Source organism: Vanessa cardui, chromosome 28 (assembly GCF_905220365.1).
Source record: "Vanessa cardui chromosome 28, ilVanCard2.1, whole genome shotgun sequence".
Lineage (NCBI taxonomy): Eukaryota > Metazoa > Arthropoda > Insecta > Lepidoptera > Nymphalidae > Vanessa > Vanessa cardui.
Genome location: NC_061150.1, coordinates 6,929,004 through 6,953,260, shown reverse-complemented (window position 1 = coordinate 6,953,260; position 24,257 = coordinate 6,929,004). Strand labels below are relative to the sequence as shown.

The following is a 24,257-nucleotide window of genomic DNA, read 5'->3' as shown; positions in this document are numbered from 1 at the left end:
TACTTGGTGGTAGTGCAAGCCCGTCTGGGTAGGTACCACCCACTCATCAGTTATTCTACCGCCAAATAACAATACTCAGTATTGTTGTGTTCCGGTCTGAAGGGTGAGTGAGCCAGTGTAACTACAGGCACAAGGGACATAACATTTTAGTTCCCAAGGTTAGTGGCACATTGACGATGTAAGGAATACTTAGTTAATATTTCTTACAGCGTCATTGTCTATGGGCGATGGTGACCACTTACCATCAGGTGGCCCATATGCTCGTCCGCCAAGCTATACCATAAAATAAAAAAAAGGTATATAATGCAATGAAATTGTTATAAATTAAATAACGTCGTTCCCAACTGTTATCATGATCAAGTGTAATAATTATGATTATTTCAAGTAGGAAATAAATACTTATTTGTATATAATAAATGTTTGACCAGACGTCGAAATACATCAAGTCAATTGTGTTGTATTTTCTATCAAACCATTTTAAACCTGCTTATTTCATACCATTTTTATGACATCTACGACACCATACCAAGAGATTCTGATGGAAGGTAATGCTTCAATAAGGGAGGGCGCAGAGGTGAGTTATCAGACTTTTAAGGATTCCTCAACCTTATATGGGATGGTCGGCATATTGGGTTACAAACTGGGTCATTTAGATAATCTTGCATCGTCACGAGAATCAAACAATTTGGACATACATTGGGCTACTTCCATTCATATATTACACTAGCTATGCCCGCGACATTGTTCGCGTTTGAATATAAAAGTAAAAAAAAATAATGTAGCCTAAGTTAATCCTTACTATATCAGTCATCTGCCCGTGAGAGTCCCGTCAAAATCGATCAAGCCGTTCCAGATGTTAGCCGGAACAAACAGACAGACAGAATGACAAACATTGTTATAAATGCTATCTTGGTATATGTACCGTGTGTACATACATTTGCATTGAGTAAAAAAGGGCAATTTTATTACTACAAATAGACATTCCAATTTTATTATTTAATGAATTTGACAGAGAAAGAAGACTCGCTGATTATCTTTCTTCTCAGATCAGGGAGTTTCTTTTTCCGTACCGATGGTAGTGATGGTAGGTGGCCATACTTTGAACATCAATAAGAAAGTGTAATGCTTCTAAGCTGAATATAGTTATTTGATTACGATATACAGATCGAAGATGGCCCAGTGGTTAGAACGCGTGCATGTAACCGATGATTGCGCGTTCAAACCCAGGCAAGCACCGCTGATTCCGGTGCTAAATTTGTCTTTATAATTCATCTCGTGCTCAACGGTGAAGGAAAACATCGTTAGGAAACCTGCATGTGACAAATTTCATAGAAATTCTGCCACGTGTGTATTCCACCAACCCGCATTGGAACAGCGTGGTGGAATATGTTCCAAACGTTCTCGTCAAAGGGAGAGGAGGCCTTTAGCCCAGCAGTGGGAATTTACAGGCTGTTGTTGTTGTTGTTGTTGTTGTTGTTGTTGTTGTTATTGATACAGATCGAAAACTGGCAAGCTTATTCGGGGGTAGTGCTTTGTTGTCCCTCTGGGTAGGTACGATCATTGTCCAGCAGATCACAATTAAATGTGAGTTATGTTAGCATGCAGAAGAGTTCTATAGTTTCTGATAGTTTTAAGAAATAATTCTGGCGTTTTTACTTTAAAAAAAATTAGTCGACGAAATGATCTGCTAACTTCCCGTAGCAGATCATTTCATCAGGCCATCAGGCAGGATCAGAATATAGATTGCATTGATATAACAAAAAATTGGCTTTTCAACAGCTCTACCATGATTTGCTGATTCTGAAACGCAATTTTTTGACTCGATACGAGTTTTTTGTTTCAGATCTCACAGCAGTCTGTGCGTTTGTGATAATGGAGGGAGTTCTAGCCTTTAGTGTTGATAATTATAATTTTTAACCATTGAATTTAATTTTTCCGTTAAGTTAATAGCTCTACCATGATCTGCTGACAGTAAAATATTTGTTTTGACTTAATTACGAGTTTCAATTGATATTTATCATTATTATATATCAGAGACAAAAGAGTTCCTGCTTTTAAAAATGTTTTAAAACTTTTAAAACGGTATTTTTTAGGCTTTTTATGTTCCTACAACTTTTTTTTATCTTTCACGATTTTCCCCGTAAAAACACCGGTGCTATTTCTAAAAAGTATCAGGAACTATAGAACTCAGTATTTATTTTTGATCTGCTGGGAAATGATCTGCTACGGGAAGTTAGCAGATCATTTCGTCGACTAATTTTTTTTAAGGTAAAAACGCCAGAACTGTTTCTTAAAACTATCAGAAACTATAGAACTCTTCTGCATGTTAACATAAGTCACATTTAATTGTGATCAGCTGGACAATGATTTGCTAAGTTCACACAGACCCTATGTAACGTAACGGCTTGACACAAGGGACATAGCACGTAAACTTTATTGGCTTGATGGCGTATTGGTGTTATTTAAAGAACGGTTAAAATTACAGCGTCAATGTATGTGGACCATCTCGAGTCGAGATGGCCCATTGGTTAGAACGCGTGCCTCTTAACCGATGATTGCGAGTTCAAACCCAGGCAAGCACCTCTGTTTCATGTGTTTAATTTGTCTTTATAATTCATCTCGTGCTCTGCGGTGAAGGAAAACATCGTGAGGAAACCTGCATGTGACAAATTTCATAGAAATTCTGCCACATGTGTATTCAACCCGCATTGGAACAGCGTGGTGGAAAATGTTCCAAACCTTCTCCTCAAAGGGAGAGGAGGCCTTTAGCCCAGCAGTGGGAATTTACAGGCTGTTGTTGTTGTTTGTTGTTGTATGTGGACGGGAGTGACCACTTACCATCATATTAAACAACAAAAACAACAGCCTTATTAAATTTCTCACTGCTGGGTAAAGCATCATCTCCCTTTGAGGAGAAGGTTTGGAACATATTCCACGCTGTTCCAATTCGTTTTGGTGGAATATATATGTGGCAGAATTTCTACGAAATCTGACACGTGCAGGTTTCCTGACGATGTTTTCCCACACCGCCGATTACGGGTTGAATTATAAATATAAATTAAGCTCATGAATATGAATGGTGCTTGCCTGGGTTTGAACCCGCAATCATCAGTTACGATGCACACGTTCTTACCACTAGGCTACTCCGTCTCTAACAGGTTGTAAATATATTTCCTTTTGGCAAAAACGGGAAGAGATGCCTAACAAAAACATTAAATTTTGTGAGGTCAGGGATTGGCACCAGCTTTATAGATGGGGTCAAAAACTTTCCAATAATTAACCAATGGTGACTACCTACCAACACGTGGCCTATTTGATAGGTTTTCTTTTAATTAATATAATGTCCAACGTAGAGCGGCTCCAATTTTCGACGATCAAGCCCTTTCCGATCTCCTTGATCATTTGGCTTTGCGTAGAGACGTTGGATCACTCTGCATCTTTTACTGATTTTTTCACGGGAAATGTTCCGAGGAATTGTTCGGATTAATCCCGGCTGCTGAATTTCACCTTCGGACATCTCGTCAAAATTCTAAGTTTCACCCGCACCACCTTGATGTCTGAAAAAATCCACAACAGCGCGATTTCTTAGACATTTTCTGCCTCGCACAACCACTTCGTCGAACTAGCTTTTGCCGGCGGTTTTTCCGAACCGATACGACATGGGAACCTTCAAGAAAAGAGCGTTCTCCTTTCTTAAAGGTCAGCAACGCACCTGCAAGCCCCCTGGTGTTGCAGATGTCCAAGGGCGGTGGTAGTCACTTTCCATCAGGTGAGCCTCCTGCTCGTTTGCCACCTATGTCATAAAAAAATGTCTTTAATTAATTTCTTTATTTAATCTGTAGAATCGAGTAATTTCAATGTGTACAATGCGTTATTCAAAACGTATGTAACGTAGTTTTTTATGGACTAGGTTTGGAAACGGCGTGGCATATGGGACACCTGCTGTAAGTGGTCACCACCGCTAATCGACAATAGCGTTGTAATAAAATACTAACCATTCCTTGAATCGAAAACGCGCCACCAACCTTGGGAACTAAAATGTTAAGGGCCCTTCAGACTGTAAGACAACAATACTGAGAGCTGTTTGGCGGTAGATTATCTGATGATTGGGTGGTACCTACCCATACGGATTTGTACTCCGAACCAAGTGAACACTTCCACCCCATTACACGAAACCACGCCCACAGATTGCAGGAAAGTGGAAAGATGTTACGCGTCAAAGCCTCCTTGCTTTCCTCGAATTTTTGATTGAATACTGAATAGGTACTGCCGAATTTCAACGACGGGGAAAACAGTATCTCCGAAATATTAAAACATTCATCATCTTTTCAGAATTTTTTGTTGAGACACAAGTTTAATTTTCTCTGTGTAACTGTGATAATGATAATTCTGGCATTTATCCTGTGGATCCTTTATCGTGAGTATATATTTAGTTAATTTAATCACCGGCCAGTATGCTGAGTTTTCCTCTCCTTATTTAGGGTTTGAAGCTGGAACAAATGCTGCGAACATGTTGTTTGATGGATAGGTAATGCAGGTTCTCTGACGATATTTTCCTGCATAGTGTTGTATTCAACATTATTATAAACGAGAGCCGTGCAAACTCAAAAGTCAGAACACGTGTGTTTCAAAAGATGAAATCGAACCCGAGTAATTACAATTATATTTCGTGTGGTTATAATCAATCTAGTGCTCGGTTGTGACGGAAACCATCGTAAGGAAACCTGTCAGGATCGAATGAAAGTCTGCCACATATGTATCTTACCGTTTACCAGCGTTGGAACATCTGCTAGTTGTTACATTATGTTTTTACAATTTGTAGGACCAACAGGGTTGTGCTTCGGAAGGGATGGAAAACAGGGGACTTGTATGGACATATTCAAGTGTCCGTTTGCTTTCAACGAAATAAAGAAGGGGAAGAAGCCAGTGGTAGGCAAAGTTACATAATTGGAGAGATATTTTGGAATGAAGTTCCTTATCGTGCTTGGTGGTCAGGCTTTGTGCAAACCCACCTGAGTATAATAAAATAATTATATAATAAAATTACGCAGACATTTTTAACTTTGCCGTTTAGTAAATTCAAATCGTTAGTAAAATATACATTGGTAGAGAAAGCATATTATTCAATACAAGATTTTATAAATGATAAAAAAGAATGGAGCTAATACCCATTGACTTCCACGTAGGATATATTAATTTAAATAATTGTATTTTACTAACATGACTTTATATTTTTAAATGTTAAAAAAGAGTATCTACTGAGTTTCTTGCCGGTTCTTCTCGGTAGAATCTACTGTAGTGGTTCACTTAGCTTCACTTAGCTTCACTTAATTGTAAAATGACGATTCAAAAGTGCTTGTATAAAGTTTATTTTGATTTGGTTTGACTACCATCATGTATTCTACCGCCAAGCAGCAACACTAAGCATGGTTGTCTTCTGAGGTGTAAGAGTCTTAACATCTTGCTTCCCGAGTATGGGGATTATCATGCCCAGGGTTAATAATTCCTAGTGCCCACGACCAGGGTACCTACTCAGGTGAGGTTGCACAGCGCCCAATCATCAAGAGAACTTTCAAAGTCTTATATAAAACAACTTTTTATAATTTAATTCCAGTTTTGTGATAAACTCAAGGTCTGCTGTGTAGAGGACTACATGCCCATTTTAGACGCGAGACATCTCAGGCCTCACAAAGAGTAAGAATCATTTTGTTTTTAAGGTTTAATGTTGGTACACGAGCAAATGGACCACCTGGATGGTAAATGGTAACCATCAACAGAACAAGACAACAACAACCAGTAACAAAGTTGGTCCCTTGTGCCTGTATTTACACTGGCTCACTTACCCTTTAAACCGAAACGCAATGAGTGGGTTGTTCCTATCTCGGTTTACACAAACCTTACTACATATTGAGAAGATGAAACAGTACCACAGATTGAACACATGACAGGATTCACATCCGGAATTGAACCTGTGGCCTGTTATTGAAGACCAATGGTGTTTGACAACCTCCATGTTCGAGTAGTGTTTGCACCGGTTTTCATGGGTACTCTATTCCAATGTCCCAGGTCCAATTCCTGGCCGAGTCGATGTAGAAAAAGATAATTAGTTCAATGTTGTCTTGGGTCTGGGTGTTTGTTTCACGGTAGCATGCATAAGCGATACAGTGGCGTCCGCCGAAAGATGGAGAGGGTACCGCTGGTTTTTTAGTGGGTAAACCCGGTGGACCTGAGTGCACTCGGCGTCCAGGAAACAGGATAGTCCCCCCCTATGATCCATCACGCGAGGGAAGCGCGTATTGCGTTTTTCCAGTTAAAAAAAGAGTATGGGTGTTTGTGATGCCGTCGTTACTTCTGATTTTCCTGAACACAGGTGATTTAGCTACTTACATTGGGATCAGAGTGTATGTAATGTTCTCTAATATTTAATTATTTTTTATTTGAACACGTTGTCTTCCATTTCGCCTCTTATTTACCCGTTTTTTATAATAGCACTAGACTACAGTATCGATCTATACTCTTCGTAATATATTTCCCATTGAGATTCCACATTCAAAATTTCTCGTAGAACTTAACTTGACTTTCTAGGGAATGCCACACCTAGACCACAAAAGCGATCGCCGTGAAATCAATAATTCTTCTAAATACATAATGTGGGAATCGTACGAGTTGCAACATCGAGACTACTGGTGAATCAGAAACTTCACTTATGACTCCACACTTTGAGCAGTTGACACTAGCTTAATTAGTTGATAGGATTAATGTAATTTATTTACTTCTGTTTCTTTAATAAACAGTTTAGGAAATAAAAAAAAAGTAAAGTAAAGTAACAGCCTGTAAATTTCCCACTGCTGGGCTAAGACCTCCTCTCCCATTAAGGAGAGGGTTTGGAATATATTCAACAACGCTGTTCCAATGCGCGTTGATATAATGCACATTTGGCGGAATTTCGATGAAATTAGACACATGCATGTTTCCTTACGATGTTTTCTTTCACCGCGGAGCACGAGATGAATTATAAACACAAATTGAGCACATATATAGCCGTGCTCGCCTGGGTTATTACTCGCAATTATTGGTTAAGATGCACGCGTTGTAACCACTTTGCCATTTCAGCTCTTCAGATATAGAACGTTTTATTTGCGCCTCTCAGGCTTATATAACTCGTTTTTAATGTTGTAGAGAAAATATGACGACCTCTACAAATGTTAGTATTGAGATTCCGGGAAACGTTGGTACACCAACAGATCAGTGCGAGCCATTGACGAACTACTCAATGAGCGCTCCCGGCAACATATCATTCCAGAGTAAGTGTGAGTTCCCGGTTCCGAGGTGTAGGGTCCGATATCCGGCCGAGTAAATCTAGAAAATTCTTTAGTTTCCACGTTGTCTTGGGTCTGGGTGTTTGTGGTATCGTTACTTCTGATTTTCCATAACACAAGTGATTAAGCTACTTACATTGAGATCAGAGTAATGTATGTGATGTTATCCAATATTTATTTATTTATATAAGTGTTTTTATATATTAAAACGTTAAATGCGGAGCGAGGTCATATATAGAACATAGATTTTTCTGCAGTTGCCTGTTGACAGAAGAACGCTATTCATTCATTTCAGCCGTGAGACGTCCCCTGCTGGACATAGGCTTCCCCTAAAGATCGTCACAACGAAGAACTGACGGCCGATGGAGCCGACTAGTTCTCGAGTGGCGACCACGGACCGGAAGACGCAGCATGGGTAGGCCCCCCACGAGGTGGTCTGACGACCTGGTGAAGGTCGCGGGAAGACGCTGGTTGCGGGCTGCACAAGACCGGGCGTCGTGGCGATCTTTGGGGGAGGCCTAAGAACGCTATAGCGTATCTAATTTAATACGGGATCTTGTTGACCATGCACCGGACTTAAGAGATAAAATTCCAACACTTCACATTAAGTTTTAGTTTCTTTACCCCGTACTGCTATTATGAAAGTTAGCTGGAAAGGTAAAAAATAAAAAAAAATATGCCGCTGAGAACGCGATTATTAACGCTATTCTCAGCTCTCGCGTGCGGGCGGAAAATAGTTCACTAATAAAATTCAACTAAGGTTATTCAACTATAATGATCTTGATATTTCGTAGAATGTCTGCACTACCAGGATCTGTTGGTGTATCCGTGCCAAGTGGTAACCATGTCGGTGAAGTTGGAGGAAGTAAAGATGGCGCGGATGAACCACTGCAATTGGAAATCAGATACTAAGATCATTCCTGGTACTGATGCGCATTATGGAGAGTTTCCTCATATGGTAAGGATTTTTTTGGACTACCCCATTGTACTTTTTCATATTAGTATAGCACGACTCAAGTAAGATGTATCATCGGTAAATTCAATAAAACCGATTACTGCCGATTTACAACCAATAGGAACAGGTCCCAATCGCGCCATTTGTCGCTATAGATTTTTTTTATGTGATAGGTGGAAACGAGCAGGAGGCTCACCTGATGGAAAGTTACTATTACCGCCCATGGACATCTGCAACACCATCAGGGGGCTTGCAGGTGCGTTATCGGCTATTGAGGAAGGAGTACGCTCTTTTCTTGAACGTTCCCATGTCGTATCGGTTCGGAAAAACCGCCGGCGAAAGCTGGTTCCACAAAGTGGTTGTGCGAGGCAGAAAATGTCTAAGAAATCGCGCTGTTGTGGATTTTCGGACATCAAGGTGGTGAGGGTGAAACTTCGAATTTTTACGAGATATCCGAAGGTGAAATTAAGCAGCCGGGATATTCAGCCTTTTGCCGTCTTCTGCTGGACGAAAGCAGCCGGGATAAATACGAACAACTCCTCGGAACATTCCCCGTGAAAAATTCGGTAGAAAATGCAGAACATTTCTACGCTAAGTCAAAGGATCAAGGAAATCGGAAAGGGCTTGATCGTCGATAACTCGAGACGATCTACGTTGGATACGGTCAAATGGAAGGGGCTGGTACTGGGGAGCACCCGCCTAGAGGTGAGAGCAGTACTACATGTAAGGCCGAATTTGCACCTTGTATAGTTTTAGGCGATGGGCCGACGTGAGATACTGTCTCGCCTTGCTGAGCACTCCGAGCTTTTTTGACGCCAATTTGGCCTTGCCTTCCAATTGACCACGGAACTGAACTAGGCTCGAAATATAAACGCCAAGTATTCCGATACTACAGCTAGCGGCTATCGGGAAGTTCTCAAATCGTGGAGATACGAACCCCATGGAAACCGTACTGGCGGTCGCTAATCAGCTAGTTCTCTTCTAAATAACAACGCAAAAGCTGGCAGTTTATAAAGGAGGTGATGGCTATAGGCCTATAATTGGACAGGTCTGAGCGGTTGCCTTTTTTAGGGATCGAATGCACCAAAGCAGTCTTCCAGGAGTTTGGGACGACGCCTAATGCGTAGGATTGCCGGAAAAGACGCGTTAAGACCGGTGCCAACTCGGGAGCACATGTTCGTAGCACGATTGGAGGTATGCCATCGGGTCCACTTGACTTGTGAATGTCCAAAGAAAGCAGTGCTTTTCGAACTGCACTTTGCCGAAATTTTACCTCCGGCATCATCGTATCACACCACGGGATTGATGGTGGTGACTTTCCTCGGTCATCTAGAGTCGAGTTCGACGCGAAGAGAAGCCCTAAAAAATCGGCCTTCTCCTTCGCGTAATGGGCCAAAACTCACCGTCCCTGTGCAAGGATGGAAAGGAAGGCTGACAGAAATTCCCTAGGACAGCCTTGGCGAGAGACCAGAACGCACGTGTTGTGCTAGTGTTTGCATCACGAGATGTCAATGCGTTAGCCTAGTCCTGGTAGCGTTCCCATTTTCGACACGAAGCGACGACGAAGAAGAAACGACCAAACCAGGACTGGGACTTGCCACCAATGGACAGCGCAGAATGTGGTATGAAAAGTTCCATACCCTGAAGCACCACATCGGCGACAGAGACAGCAACAACGCTCGGATCATGCATAGAGAAACAAACCTGCTCCCATGGGTTAGATGCAAAGAAGGACTGCATCCCATCCCAATCTGCTGACTGGTAGTGCCTCACGCGACTGCAGCCCGCGAAACGAGGTCGTGAGTACCGTGTAACCGGCATTGTATTCCGGACGAGACAGTGGTCCGACAAGCCATTCTGTATAAGGGGCATTGAAATCGCCCAGAATAATGTTCTCTGCGGATGGAATCTGCTGCAGCACGGAATCTGTAGCTAATTGGACGTGCTCAGACAGTCGGTTGGTTTCGGCATTACTGCTATGGGACCTATAAAGGCACGCGTAGATTCGCGGATGGTCGTCGCAGTCTACGCGCAACCAGACAATTGATAGGTCCCTTCAAGGCTGCCGAGGCCTCGACAGCAGATATCATCTCTGATGTAAACACACTCCCCAGCTCGTGGCACAAAAGTATGCTCCAATTGGTACCCGGGGAAAGAGAGATGAGACGTATCGGCAGGAGAAGATATCTGGGTCTCGGTAAGAAAGAGCAAGGCCAGGTTCACCGTCTCAAGGTGAAAGTGAACGGCATTCAAGTTGGAGTTGAGTCCCCTTATGTTGCAGAAGTCCACAGCGAGTGGGATTCTCCACCGCAGTCGCTGATGGTACCCTCCTGGGTAGTGTCACCAAATTTTGCGCAACCGTGGTTTCGGGGGACAAGGGATCGGGCCTCCGGAACTCTCACTTACCGGTTTTGTTTTTTTTTTCGAATTGTCTGTTACTGTTGGCCAGAGTGGCCTCTACAGCGTCACCGGGCGGGATACTTACCGGACGAAATGCGGTAGCATAGCTACCACTTCACGCCGATTTTAATCGAGAGAGAAGTACTTCCGCGTGCGTGCCGGCCCATTCGACTGCAACCGAGTGGTATGCAGTGTGGCACTACCACTATAATAAATTCTCGCGTCAGTTCAACCCGAGAAAGCAAGTGCATGTAAATCGACGTGTCAATAAGGGTGAATTTCCCAGCCACAAAAATTACGTGGCATCAATGAAATCGGTACTATAAAACATGGTTATAATGTTCTAACATTTTTTTCTGGTTAGGTGAAATAGTAACCTATGTGTAGCACTAAATATGAAGTTAATAGGATTAATATAAGGTCCAAAAAAAAGTTACACCTCGAAATCTTTCATTGCCGTGTTTGTCCACACATTACCTCGATGTGTATTATACGTCATTGATAAGATTCTATTGGTTATTTATATTAAAACCAAGTTTTAATTGATACGTGAACAGTTAAAGTATTGTTACGTAATACATTTATTCATGTATTTAAACAATACAAAGAATGTGTAATAAAAATACGTTTGTCCTAGAACTACCTTTCATCACCGTGTCCTAAATATATTTAAGAATATTGTTTTATCTAAGGACTTGCGTCCACCACCCCTGTGCGCTAAACGTTGCATGATAGTTTCGCTCGGTGCTCCACGTGGAAGCAAGTGCATACGTGCCTACGTTTTCGCGCCATAAAGGTAAGTATTCGATTTTATATTACTGGACATTTTTTCTATCATCGCCGTGGATAGACCTAACTTCTATTTGAATAAGTTTGTCCTCTTGATTAGGCATTCGATAGAATGCCATATGTCTTATGTTTATTTGTGACGTGTTAATTACTCTGAATAATTAATAGATTTTTGGCTACTTGATGTTTTTGCCTTGATTTTCATCGCCGTGCTCTCATTGCCATGGTTTCCGTGGCCAAAATTTGCTATGGCAATGAAAAAAAGACACGGTGATGAAACGAAATTTCATTGCCATGCCTTTTAAAACAATTTAGTTTCATTGCCATGAGCAGTTGTTTCATTTCCGTGACTTATGTTTTCATCGCCACGGTATGGTTAAGGAAAAAAACAATCTGGAGTGTACATTCAACTACAAAAATATATCTCCACGTTAACCTTACGAAATTATATACATTTGGACACAATAGACACTCAAACATACGCACACACAATCGCGCACACACTCACACACGCACAAAGACTCACACACACACGCACAAACTTACAGTCATACACACATATATTAGAGTCTCATTATAAACATAATAATGGGTTGCTTATTTTTAGAAAACCAAGATGCCTAAACCGAAACTATCGGAAGAGGAGAGAAAGGAAAGAAGAAGATTGGCCGAACAAAAGCGACGTGAAAAATTAAGAAGCGACCCTGTTTTACGAGAGGAGTATTTAAAAAAAGAAGATGAATAGACTATTTTGATTTGTGATGTGCAAAAATATATCTTTGTGATCTAAGTTAATATTGAAGTATAGATAATAATAATGAAACGAGTGAATTTGAAAGGCTGATATTCCTGTTAACAGTGCTATACTGTTAGTGTTAATTACATGTAAGTGTTAATTAGAAAGGCTGATTGTATTCTATAATAAGATTTCTTTATTGGAAAACGATGAACATACCAAGTTCACACCCTTTTGTATGGTTTATCTTTCTTGCTACACTACACATATCTATCATATCTGAAAACGAACCGTAGACAAATGTGTAATCTTGTTGAATCCAATACTGTAAGTCTGTAATATAATATTTAATAGAGAAAAGGTAAAAAATATTATGTTGATAATAAGGCTGTGATTAGGTAGGCCCTACGATTTGTCCAGACTTGATTAAATCATAATAAATAATTGTTTAATCGCGAATTGTAAAATTATGTTGTCTTAAGTATATATTGTTAGCAATACATATTGCATACTTTAGAAAAGTTTATTTTTATTTGTTAATTTCTGTTCTGTTAATTTTTGTGCGAAAGAACTTAAAATAAATGATTGTGTTGCTTTGATTCTATAAAAATTTTCTTTAATTTTACTCCTATGCAAGAAGATTATTGAGAAGAGGGTAAAAAGAGTGCATGTGTATGTGTATGCCTTTCCCTCTCAGAGACATGGATGTGTCCATCCCAGGTAAGTATTAAATACATATAAAAATATCATGTGTTGTTGGATTTTTTCATTACCGTGGATTGATTCTATCATTCCCGTGGCACAGTTCTTTCATTGCCGTGGACACATGTTTCATTGCCGTGCAGCCATGTTTCATCGCCGTGGCACGAGATTTTTCATCTTGTATATCTAGTTAGTTTTTTAAGCTATCTGCTAGATATTAAGCAAGAATACATATATTATCAAAAACTTGAATAAACACTATTTTTTCTTGTTCTAAAGTTGCAGAATAAAAAATCCACGGAAATGAAGATTTTATTGGACCTGTTGAAATTCACCCATAAGTTATTACGTTTTCTTTTTATGTTATAGGTTGGCGGACGAGCATATGGGCCACCTGATGGTAAGTGGTCACCATCACCTATAGACAATGACACTGTAAGAAATATTAACTATTCCTTACATCGTCAATGCGCCACCAACCTTGGGAACTAAGATGTTATGTCCCTTGTGCCTGTAGTTACACTGGCTCACTCACCCTTCAAATTGGAACACAACAATACTGAGTACGGTTATTTGATGGTAGAATAACTGATGAGTGGGTGGTACCTACAGACGGGCTTGCACAAAGCCCTACAACCATACCACCAAGTAAAGATCATATTCGCATAAGAAATAAATATTGATAATTTGGTATGGCGTATGTTGATTTCATTCATAACAGATACCACATTTGCAGGCGCTGCTTGGTTACGATTCGCCGGACAGAGAATGGCAATGCAGCGGCTTCATCGTCAGCGATAGATTCGTACTGACCGCCGCGCACTGCACTTACAGCCGCAACGGGTACGTCACTTCGATTGTTGTTATTAGGATGGCAGGTTACCTGACGGAAAACTGTTGCCGCCCAGAGATGACCACCATATGAAATGCGAGGTGGCAGTGACCATTTCCCGTCTGGTAGCCACTTGCCAGTCGATCTAGTTAGCTATACTAATATTATAAATGTAAAAGTAACTCTGACTATCTGTTTGTCGCCCTTTCGCGACCAAACCGCTGAACCGAATTTGATGAAATTTGGTGTGAAGTAAACTTGAAATACAAGGAAGGACACAGGCTACTTTCTTGCCTGACACGTGACAACCAACTCCCTCAAACACGAGCGTAGCCGCGAGCGACGACTAGACTATGTCCAATATGACATCGTATTTCGCTGGGTTTGTGTCGCATTGTGTAGTCTGTGGCCGGTGGTGACCACTCACCGCCAATTAGACCATTTGCGAACGTGCTCATCTACTTTAACAGAGTAGCAATAATAAGTTCGTCAAGTAATCGGCCGAGATGGCCCAGTGGTTAGAACGCGTGCATCTTAACCGATGATTGCAGGTTCAAACCCAGGCAAGTACCGCTGTTTTATGTGCTTAATTTGTCTTTATAATTCATCTCGTGCTCAACGGTGAAGGAAAACATCGCGAGGAAACCTGCATGTGACAAATTTCATAGAAATTCTGCCAAATGTGCATTCCACCAACCCGCATTGGACCTGCGTGGTCGAATATGTCCCAAACCTTCTCCTCAAAGGGAGAGGAGGCCTTTAGCCCAACAGTGGGACTTTACAAGCTGTTGTTGTTGTTGTTGTTGTAAGTAACCGGTGTTCCGATGACGTCTACGTGTTGACTCTCCAGCGGCAACGTGACGAAGGTCCGCGTCGGCTTCCCAAGCATTACGCAGAGCGTCCTGCGGGACGAGCTGTACCGCGTGGCCGAGATACATAAGCACCCGCGCTACAAGGCGCCGCTTAAGTATGATGACATTGCACTCCTGAAGACGGACCGGAAGTAAGTGGTAGCGGTAGGTTTACTTGTATCAGGCTAATTGCCACTAGAAAAATAGTTCTTAGAAAAATATCATAAACAATAACTTCGACGACTTCCGTCGACAAGTAGTGTGTACACCAGTATTCATGGGTACGCAACCCCAAGGTCCCGGGTTCAATTCCCGGTCGAAAAGATGTAGAAATAGTTCATTAGTTTTCTGCGTTACTTTGGTCTGGGTGTTGGTGGTGCCGTCGTTACTTCTGTCTTTACTATTTTAAACAAGTGCTTCGGCTACTTACGTTGGGATCAGAGTAATGTATGTGGTATTGTCCAATATTTATTTATTAAGTAAGCGTCATAAGGGAAACACAAGTGTTTAATAATAATATTTTAATTAAGCATCATATAATATCAAGAGAGTCATATCATCTATCAGTGTTCTGCCAATGAGCCGAGTCGGCCCAGTGGTTAGAGCGCGTGCAATCTAAACAATGACTGCAGGTTCAGACCAGGCAAGCACCGCTGGATATTCATATGCTTAATTTGTATTTATAATTCATATTGTATTCGGCGGTAAACGAAAGCATTGTGAGGAAATTACAACCACTCATCAGACACTCAACCGCCTAACAGTAATCAGAATTGTTGTTATCCGGTTTGAAGGGTGAGTGAGCCAGGGTAACAGGCACAAGGGACAAACCATATTAGTTCCCAAGGTTGGTGGCGCTTTGGCGATGTATGGAACGAATAATATTTTTAACAGCGCCAGTATCAATGGGCGATTGTGACCACTTACCATCAGGTGGCCCAAATGCTTGTAAAGCCTATAGCATTAAGAAAAAGATGCAAATACATCCCTTTATATATAGATGTTTCTTTCCTTAGATATTTAGATGTCGCATCGGCAAAATTCGTAAAACCGATCACATCCGAATTGAGTACGCCATCCCAGATTATCAACATTTATTTCTTATGCGAATATGATCTTTACACAAACGTAATAACTTGTAACATCGCATGACCTAATATATTCGTCAATTTGACGCGTCGATTTACATGCACTCTCTGTCTCGGGTCGAACTGACGCGAGAATCTACAGCGACGAATAGCGTCGAACGGCGCGATAGGGAGCTGTTTCTGTTGGTTTTGTGAATTTAATTTGCCGATGCTACATCTGAGTTGTGTCGTACTATAATGACTTCAAACAGCAATATAATTCCTGATGCTGCTTCTAGGATGATCCTGAACCGATACAGGGTGCCAGCATGTTTACACTACGGCACTCCAATCAGCGATGAAAAGGTGACTGTTACGGGATATGGCAAGTCTATTACAGGAAATGGTTTACTGCAAAAGGCAAGAGTTATAAAGCAGACATTTTAAGCTTGCTGGGTTAAGGCCTCCTTTCCCGTTGAGGAGAAGGATCGGAACGTATTACACCACACTGTTCAAAAGCGAATTGGTGGAATACACATGTGGCAGAATTTCTATGAATATATAGGGTTATTGGTTATTCGACGTATATCCTTGAGGAGGTGATAGAGATTAATATTTGCAATAATTTTAACCCCCATATGCATAGTGCAAAAATTAATTTTTGAGTCATCACGTTTTATATCATTTTTCAAAATTTGTCAAAAATTATTTTAAAAACATGCCTGTTTTCTAGGCTTTCCAAAAATGTATAAAATTAGGAATTTATTTCAAAACAACTGAAATAAAATGACCAGAAAGTACGTTGGTGGAATATTCGTATTCGAATATGAACAAATTCGTACTAGAGGTCGCTCTTAAAATTTTCCACAAAAGTAACTAAAAATAATATCCAATGAATAAAAGATTACTGAGTTACTTAACTGACTTAATTAATACAAAATTAAGCCTAAATGCCACCCTTATCACCTCCTAACGGATATACGTCGAATTACCAATAACCCTGTATATACGTCATAATATATTCTTGGGGCAAGGTATCTGTTTCTATAATGAAATTCTGCAGTTATTTTTAACTTTGCCGTTTCATAAATTTAAATAATTGTATAATTTAAATAAATAATGTAAAACATATATTTCTAAAAAAGGCACAATATTCAATACAAGAATATACAGACGATAAAAAAAGGTGGAATTATTACTTGTTTACTTCCAGGCAAGATATATTACATACATATACAATTGTAATTAACGATAATTACATGTTGAAAAAGAAACTACTGAGTTTCTTGCCGGTTCTTCTCGGTAGAATCTACTTTCGAACCGGTGGTAGGTGGTAGGAAGTGTTTGTAAAAGCCTACTTGAACAAAGTATATTTTGATTTTGATATATACTAATATTATAATTGCAAAAGTTTATGAAGATGTATGTATGTTTTTTGTTCACGAAAAAACCACTGAACGAACTTGGATGAAATTACTTGGTGGTAGGGCTTTGTGCAAGCCCGTCTGGATAGGTATAATAACAGTACTCAGTATTGTTGTGTTCCGGTTTGCAGGGTGAGTGAGCCAGTGTAACTACAGGCACAAGGGACATAACATCTTAGTTCCCAAGGTTGGTGGCGCATTGACGATGTAAGGAATAGTTAATATTTCTTACAGCGTCCCTGTCTATGGGTGATGGTGACCACTTACCATCAGGTGGTCCATATGCTTGTCCGCCAACCTATACAATAAAAAAAAATACAGTAATGTAGGTTGTACATCAGAATACACTTAGGGTACAATATATGATGAGTTTATGTAATTTAGTCATAATAAAACGATGTATATTAAGTCGGGTCGCTCATTTACTTATATATTTAGTAAAAATTTACGGGCTGTTAATTATATTTATAGACTAGCTGTGCCCGCGACATTGTACGCGTTTGAATTAAAAAAAAAAAAGTGGTAGCCTAAGTTACTCCCTATTATATAAGTTATCTGCCAGTGAAAGTCCCGTCAAAATCGGTCCAGCCGTTCAAGAGATTAGCCGGGACAAACAGACAGATAGACAAACCGACAAGAATTGTAAAAAATGTTATATTGTTATATGTACCGTGTATACATATGCACTGAGTTAAAATAGGGCTATTTTAATATTACAAATAGACACTCCAATTTTATTATATGTATTGATTATATGTACAGATTATTAACTATTGGGATGCAAAGTTTTTAAACCTATTTTAACGGCGACACCAATCACACGCCCTCTTCTTCTTAAAAATAACTCAAAACGAATGTATGTGCAGCCGGTGCATAAACGGTACCACCAATTTAATGATACTTAGCTGCAGGGCCGTAGCCAGGATTTCATTTCGGGGGGGGTTCGTGCTCTAGGAAAAAAAACAACAGGTTTTTTTTTTAAATATACATAAGTAGATATATTAAAATTAGACATAATTTATACACATTTATTTAAAAGACAGCCGATGGCTTATTTTATGTTATAGGGGGCAAACGAGCATGAGGCTCACCTGATGGAAAGTGATTACCATCGCCCATGGACATCTGTGGGGCTTGCAGGTGCGTTACCGGCCTTTAAGGAAGGAGTACGCTATTTTTTTAAGGTTCCGAAGTCGTATCGGTTCGGAAAAAGCGTCGGCGAATGCTGGTACAACAGAGAGGTTGTGCAAGGTGGAAATGTCTTAAAAATGATGTTGTGGTTTTTCGAACATTAAGGTGGTGCGGGTGAAACTTAGAATTTTGACGAGTTGTCCGAAGGTGAAATTTCGCAGCCGGGATTAATCCAAACAATGCGTCCGAACATTTTCCGTGAAATATTATATAATCTTATCTTATATAATCTTGGAGCTAGAGACTCTCTTCGGGATGTTTTTAACAGAGTAGGAATACTTACTGTTGCGTCGCAATATATTTACAACAATATCATGTATATTCACAGTAACATTGATCACTTTGATAAAATCAGTGATAATCATTGTATATGCACTAGAAGTAAGGATAAACTTATAACGCCAAGTTTCCGACTCCGCAAAGTCAATGGATCCTTCTTGGGGCAAGGTATCCGTTTCTATAATAAAATTCCGCAGAAATTTTTAACTTTGCCGTTTAGTAAATTCAAATCGTTTGTTAAAAATACATTGGTAGAAAAAGCATACTATTCGATACAAGATTTTGTAGATGATAAAAAAGCGTGGAGTTAATACCTGTTGACTTCCAAGCAGGATACATTAATTGAAATAATTGTATTTAATTAACATGACGTTGTATTTTTTAAATGTTAAAAAAGAGTAACTACTGAGTTTCTTGCCGGTTCTTCTCGGTAGAATCTACTTTCCGAACCGGTGGTAGCTTCACTTAATTGTAAAATGACGATTCAAAAGTGCTTATAAAAGCCTACTTGAATAAAGTTTATTTTGATTTTGATTTTTGATTGATTCGAAACTAGAAGATTCAGAGTGATCTAACATCTCTACGCAAAGCTAAAGAATCAAGCAGGTCGAAAAGGGCTTGGTCGTCAATAATTCGAGCCGCTCTGCGTTGGATACGGACAAATGGAAGAAGCTGGTATTGGGGAGCACCCGCCCAGAGTTGTGAGCAATATTCCATGTGGGGTTCAATTTGCGCCTTGTATAGTTTTAGGCGATGGGCCGGCGTGAAATACTGTCCTGGCTTGCCGAGCACACCGAGCTTTTTTGATGCCAATTTGGCTATGCGTTCCAATTGACCGCGGAACTGAACGAGGCTCGAAATATCCACGTCAAGTATTACAATACTAGCTATGGCGGCTATTGCAATCTTCTGAAATCGTGGAGGTACGAGAAATGGTAATTTTTTAGCAGCTAACGCGCAAACTTGCCTCTTTATGGGATTGAAGTGGACTAATTTTAGCCAGGGTGTCCGAAATTACTAAGTGAGCCTAAGGGACTACTAAGGGAGAGTATTTCCCCGCCATCAGATATTTTAATAGCAAAATAACAATTATATATGGCCTAAGTTTAGCCGGCCCCAGTTAGAGACTTTGTTTATTGAAGACTTCATTTCAGACACGAGTTTGTTCCGGTTTTCTCCGAAGTTTTCCCGAGAAATATTAGCCCTGCCGGTGTATAAGGTGTCTACAGTACTGTCATCTGCATAGCAGTGAATGTTACAGATTTGCAACAAGTCAGTGATATGCAGAAGAAACAGAGTGGGTGATAGAACGCAGCCTTGTGCAACACAGGCATTAACGAATTTTAAATCAGAGCATGCTCCATATAACGACTTTAATGTTCCGATCTGCCAAAAAGCTGGTGTTCCAATTGCATAATTTCCCGGTAAGCCCGTATGAAGGGAGCTTCGAAAGAAGCGCTTTGTGCCATACGCTATCGAAGGCCTTCGCTATGTCCAGACTGGCGACCAATGCCTTCCACTTGCTCTCAACTGCTTCCGCCCATCTATGACTAAGGTAATCTAGAAGATCACTGGCTGAACGACCCCGATGGAATCGAAACAAGGAGATGATGGCTATTGGCCTATAATTGGACGGGTCTGGGCGGTTGCTCTTTTTAGGGATAGGATGCACCAAAGTAGTCTTCCAGGAGTTCGGCTGCTTTCGTAGTCGGCGACTATTCGATAAAGAACGCCGACTATCCGTTTTTTAATAATATAGTATGAATATTCTCAATAAAATATAGTTATTGGTAATTTGACGTATAACCGTTAGGAGGTGATAAGGGGTGACTATTTGGACTATTGAGGAGGATTTCACATGAGGATATTTTTGTACACTTTTTCACTCCAATGAACATGCCATTATGATATTTAGCAACCCCATCTTGATCAAGTGTAGCTTCTAATGGTTCAGAGTTATTTTCCAAATAAGACGCGACTCCTGAATACGCGTTAAGCTCAAATTTATAAAAAATAAATTTCCTTTCCTTCCTTCTTCGTGAGAATAGTAAGGATAGAATTCTGCATTATACATTGTAGAACATGCTGTGTGTGTTGTGCTCTTTTATAGAGAGTTTCTCGGATTCGATTATTAATACTTTATTTAAGCTACATTACAAAATGTCTTATTTATAACTTAGCTATTGAACTGTTTCTGTTCCTAAATTTTGTTTTAAATTTGTATTAAGTAAGTTTTCATTGGTTGTTATTTTTAGTTAAATTAACTAAAAATGAGGGAATTTTAAAGAGCGACCATTAGTACGAATTCGTTCATGTTCGACTACGAATTTCCACCAGCGTCCTTTCTGATCATTTTATTTCGATTGTTTTGAAATAATTTCCTTCTTTTTAATAAATTTTTGGAAAGCTAAGAAAACGGTTATGTTTTTAAAATAATCTCCAGGCCAAGATTTATTATAATTGTTTATTTTAGTTTTTAAGGCATTTTTGAGGAAAAATATTGAATAAATTTCGTTTTCCGTCTCCCATTTTTAAATTTGGACCGATAATTACTGTTTAAATATTGACGAATATCCAGTGTTTAATCGTTTTTATAAAACAAAAGAAAAAAATAGATTTTAATTGATACTTTTTTTAAATAAATTGAAAAAAGCTCAAAAACGTGATAACTCAAAAATGGTTCTCTTTTGGATTATGTATATGGGGGTTAAAATTATTGCAAATAGTCACCCCTACCACCTCCTAACGGATATATACGTCGAATTACCAATAACCCTGCACATATCTACAGTACATGTATCAGAAATTTTACAATCTGTCTTACACTTTTCAAAATGTAATGTAAGATACTAATTTTTAAAAAAATTAGTATCTTAATAAAATGTGAATAAGGGTATGATATTTATTGCTTCTAGTCTTTGCGTAAAATGATTCATTTTGTTTAGATTTATTGTCGTATCTAGACAAAATGGCTTAATTTTCTGAAGGAATCAATAAATACTTACGTTTTGTTTGTTTAATTAGCGCAAAATATTTTTTTGATTAGCGGTTAGTGAAAAAATTTCGGGGGGGGTTTGAACCCCCAAAACCCCCGCCTGCCTACGGCCATGCTTAGCTGTCTCTCGCGTTTTAGGTGTTTGGTTGTCGTGTGTTAGGCAAAAAGGCCTATGTCCTCGGTGGGTTGATCATCGTGAGGAAACCCGTATGTGTGTAATTAAAACGAAATTCTGCCACGTGTAAATTCAACCGAGTAGCGTGGTGGAATATGTTCTTAACATTCTCCACTTCAGGGAAATGAGGCTTTATGATTACCTTAGCTCATCTTATTATTCAAAATAGAAATTATTTGTGACTAATCTTGGAAGTTCGGTCATCTCTTGACCTTACCTCTCATCTCATCATCACGTTGAAGTATGCCTGAATAAATAAATAAATATTGGACAACATCACATACATCACTCAGATCCCAATATTAGTAGCTAAAGCACTTACGTTATGGAAAATCAGAAGATACCACAAACACCCAGACCCAAGACAACATAGAAAACTAATTAACTTTTTCTACATCGACTCGGCCGGGAATCATCGAACCCAGGACCTCAGAGTAACGTACCCATGAAAACCGGTGTACACACTACTCGACCACGGTCGTCGTCGAATCTAAATAACATTATTTTTGTTATTATTACGATTTTCATTTGGTGTGAGTGAAATTTCAATTCATTTTATATTTCCGAATATTTAATTTGGATGTTTTTCCAGATAGCACTTGATAAGTTCCCGGACGAGGAATGCGAAGCGCTATACAGACCGAAGCAGGTGCGGCTCATGCCTCGCGGGTACGACGGCAACACGCAGATATGCTACGGAGACAGGGTCGGCGGCAGGGACTCCAGCAAGGTGAGAGCACAGCATCCGTGCTGCGGCGGAGAGTTAGACGAGGGGCAGCTGGTGTACTAACCGATGTGCCAGCCGTCTTGGTAACTAGGGTGTTGTCTCGTGATGATACACTGACCCCCATGGTAACTCTGACTCGCTGGCCTGACATGCCTTCATATCGAGATGAAGGATTGCCGTTCATGAGACCATGATCAGAACAAGTGTTTGATGTCATTCACGTGCACTGATGCCAATTGCCTGCTATTCCTGGTAGATTCTACATTACGAAACAGGAAACGGATTATCTTATATACATCACCAAGTTTTGTTTTATGAGAGGTGAGCGGAGTAAATGGGCCACCGGCTGGTAAGTGGTCACCAATTCCTATAGACAATGCAGCTGTATGAAATATTAACCATCCCTTACATCGCCAATGCGCCACCATCCTTGGGAACTGAGATGTTATGTCCCTAGTGCCTGCAGTTACTGGATAGCCTTCAAACCGGAACACAACCATACTGAGTACTGCTAATTGGCGGTAGAATATCTGGTGGGAACCTACCCAGACAGTACGAAGCCCTACCACCAAGTGCAACAGTTTAAAAATGGTAACTTGTAATGTTAAGATGTAAGGTTTCTTAGACTTAACGTAGATCTCTAACGCGATCTCAATTGCACTCTGCAGGGCGACAGCGGGGGTCCGGCTCAGATAAGTCATCCAGATGTGCGATGCATGTACTTGGTGACTGCTATCGTGAGTCACGGCAAGACCGGTCACCCTGGAATCTATACGCGAATCGCGCCCTATCTAAGCTGGATCGAATCTATAGTCTGGAACTGAATATTCTTAAGTGTATAATAATCGTATCAGTATTGAGCCCAATGGTAATTCACGATGCCAATTCGGCGTCACCTGGAGTGAAGGTCTCCTCTGGGAACTTCCATAGCTGTTTCCATTCAACGGAATTCAACGCAGACCGGCTCGAATTATCATCGAAATATTACTTCAAATTTTTGAAATAAAAAATACATGTCGTGCAAATATTATTATATCATTTTTAAATTAATTTCAGTGGATTCCCGTTTATCCGATGAACATATCCGATTTGTCGGATTATAGAGTACTGCCTGAGGACCCATATAATCGAGAATTGTTACAAAAGCCCTATACCCTGTAATCCGACAGACTATATATCCAACAACAACAAAAGCCTGTACAATTCTGCTAGGATAAGACCTCTTCTCCCGTTTTTTTAAGAAGGTTCGGAACATAATCCACCACGCTGTTCCAATGCGGGTTAGTGGAATACAATTCTGGCACAGTTGTACAGTATTAGGTATATGATATTTTGAAGTATATTTGGTATCAGCATTACACCGGGTGAGGTCCGGTCGCTAGTTCTTAAATTTAAGGTATCATAATCAACAGCCTGTAAATTTCCCATTGTTGGGCTAACGCCTCCTCTCCCTTTGAGGAGAAGATCTGGAACATATTCCACCACTGTTCCAAAGCTGGTTGGTGGAATACATATGTGGAAGAATATCTTTGAAATTAGATACATGCAGGTTTCTTCACGACGTTTTCCTTCACCGGCGAGCACGAGAAGAATTATAAACACAAATCAAGCACAACGCTTGAGATGCTTACATTCAACCACTGGGCCGTATCGGTTCTTCCCTTATATACCTAAGCCTCACTACAATTCACGTGATTCTCAATAATGGACATAAAAATCAAAGTACCCACTTATCGAATATCAATGCTATCAATACAATAGGCTATTTGACAATGCGAAAAATAAATTGTTAATTATTGTAATCAGTGTATATTA

At 40.0% G+C, this 24,257-nt stretch overlaps 1 protein-coding gene across 3 annotated transcripts; it reads left to right on the top strand.

Annotated features, from left to right (window-relative positions):
- Positions 1-431: 431 nt before the first annotated feature.
- LOC124541758 (serine protease snake-like) lies at positions 432-23,787 on the top strand. 3 transcript variants are annotated; one of them, XM_047119702.1, is made up of 11 exons: positions 432-574; positions 4,333-4,417; positions 4,823-4,929; positions 5,615-5,694; positions 7,180-7,304; positions 8,114-8,277; positions 13,638-13,744; positions 14,584-14,736; positions 15,951-16,071; positions 22,308-22,445; positions 23,111-23,787. In XM_047119702.1, exons 1-11 carry the CDS (start codon positions 506-508, stop codon positions 23,264-23,266), a joined length of 1,305 nt encoding a protein of 434 aa, XP_046975658.1. In that variant the 5' UTR covers positions 432-505; the 3' UTR covers positions 23,267-23,787. The 3 variants fall into 3 exon arrangements, with proteins under 3 accessions (XP_046975658.1, XP_046975659.1, XP_046975661.1); XM_047119703.1 differs by having other exon boundaries at positions 15,951-16,017; positions 23,111-23,785; XM_047119705.1 differs by having other exon boundaries at positions 15,951-16,017; positions 22,312-22,445; positions 23,111-23,263.
- Positions 23,788-24,257: the final 470 nt, after the last annotated feature.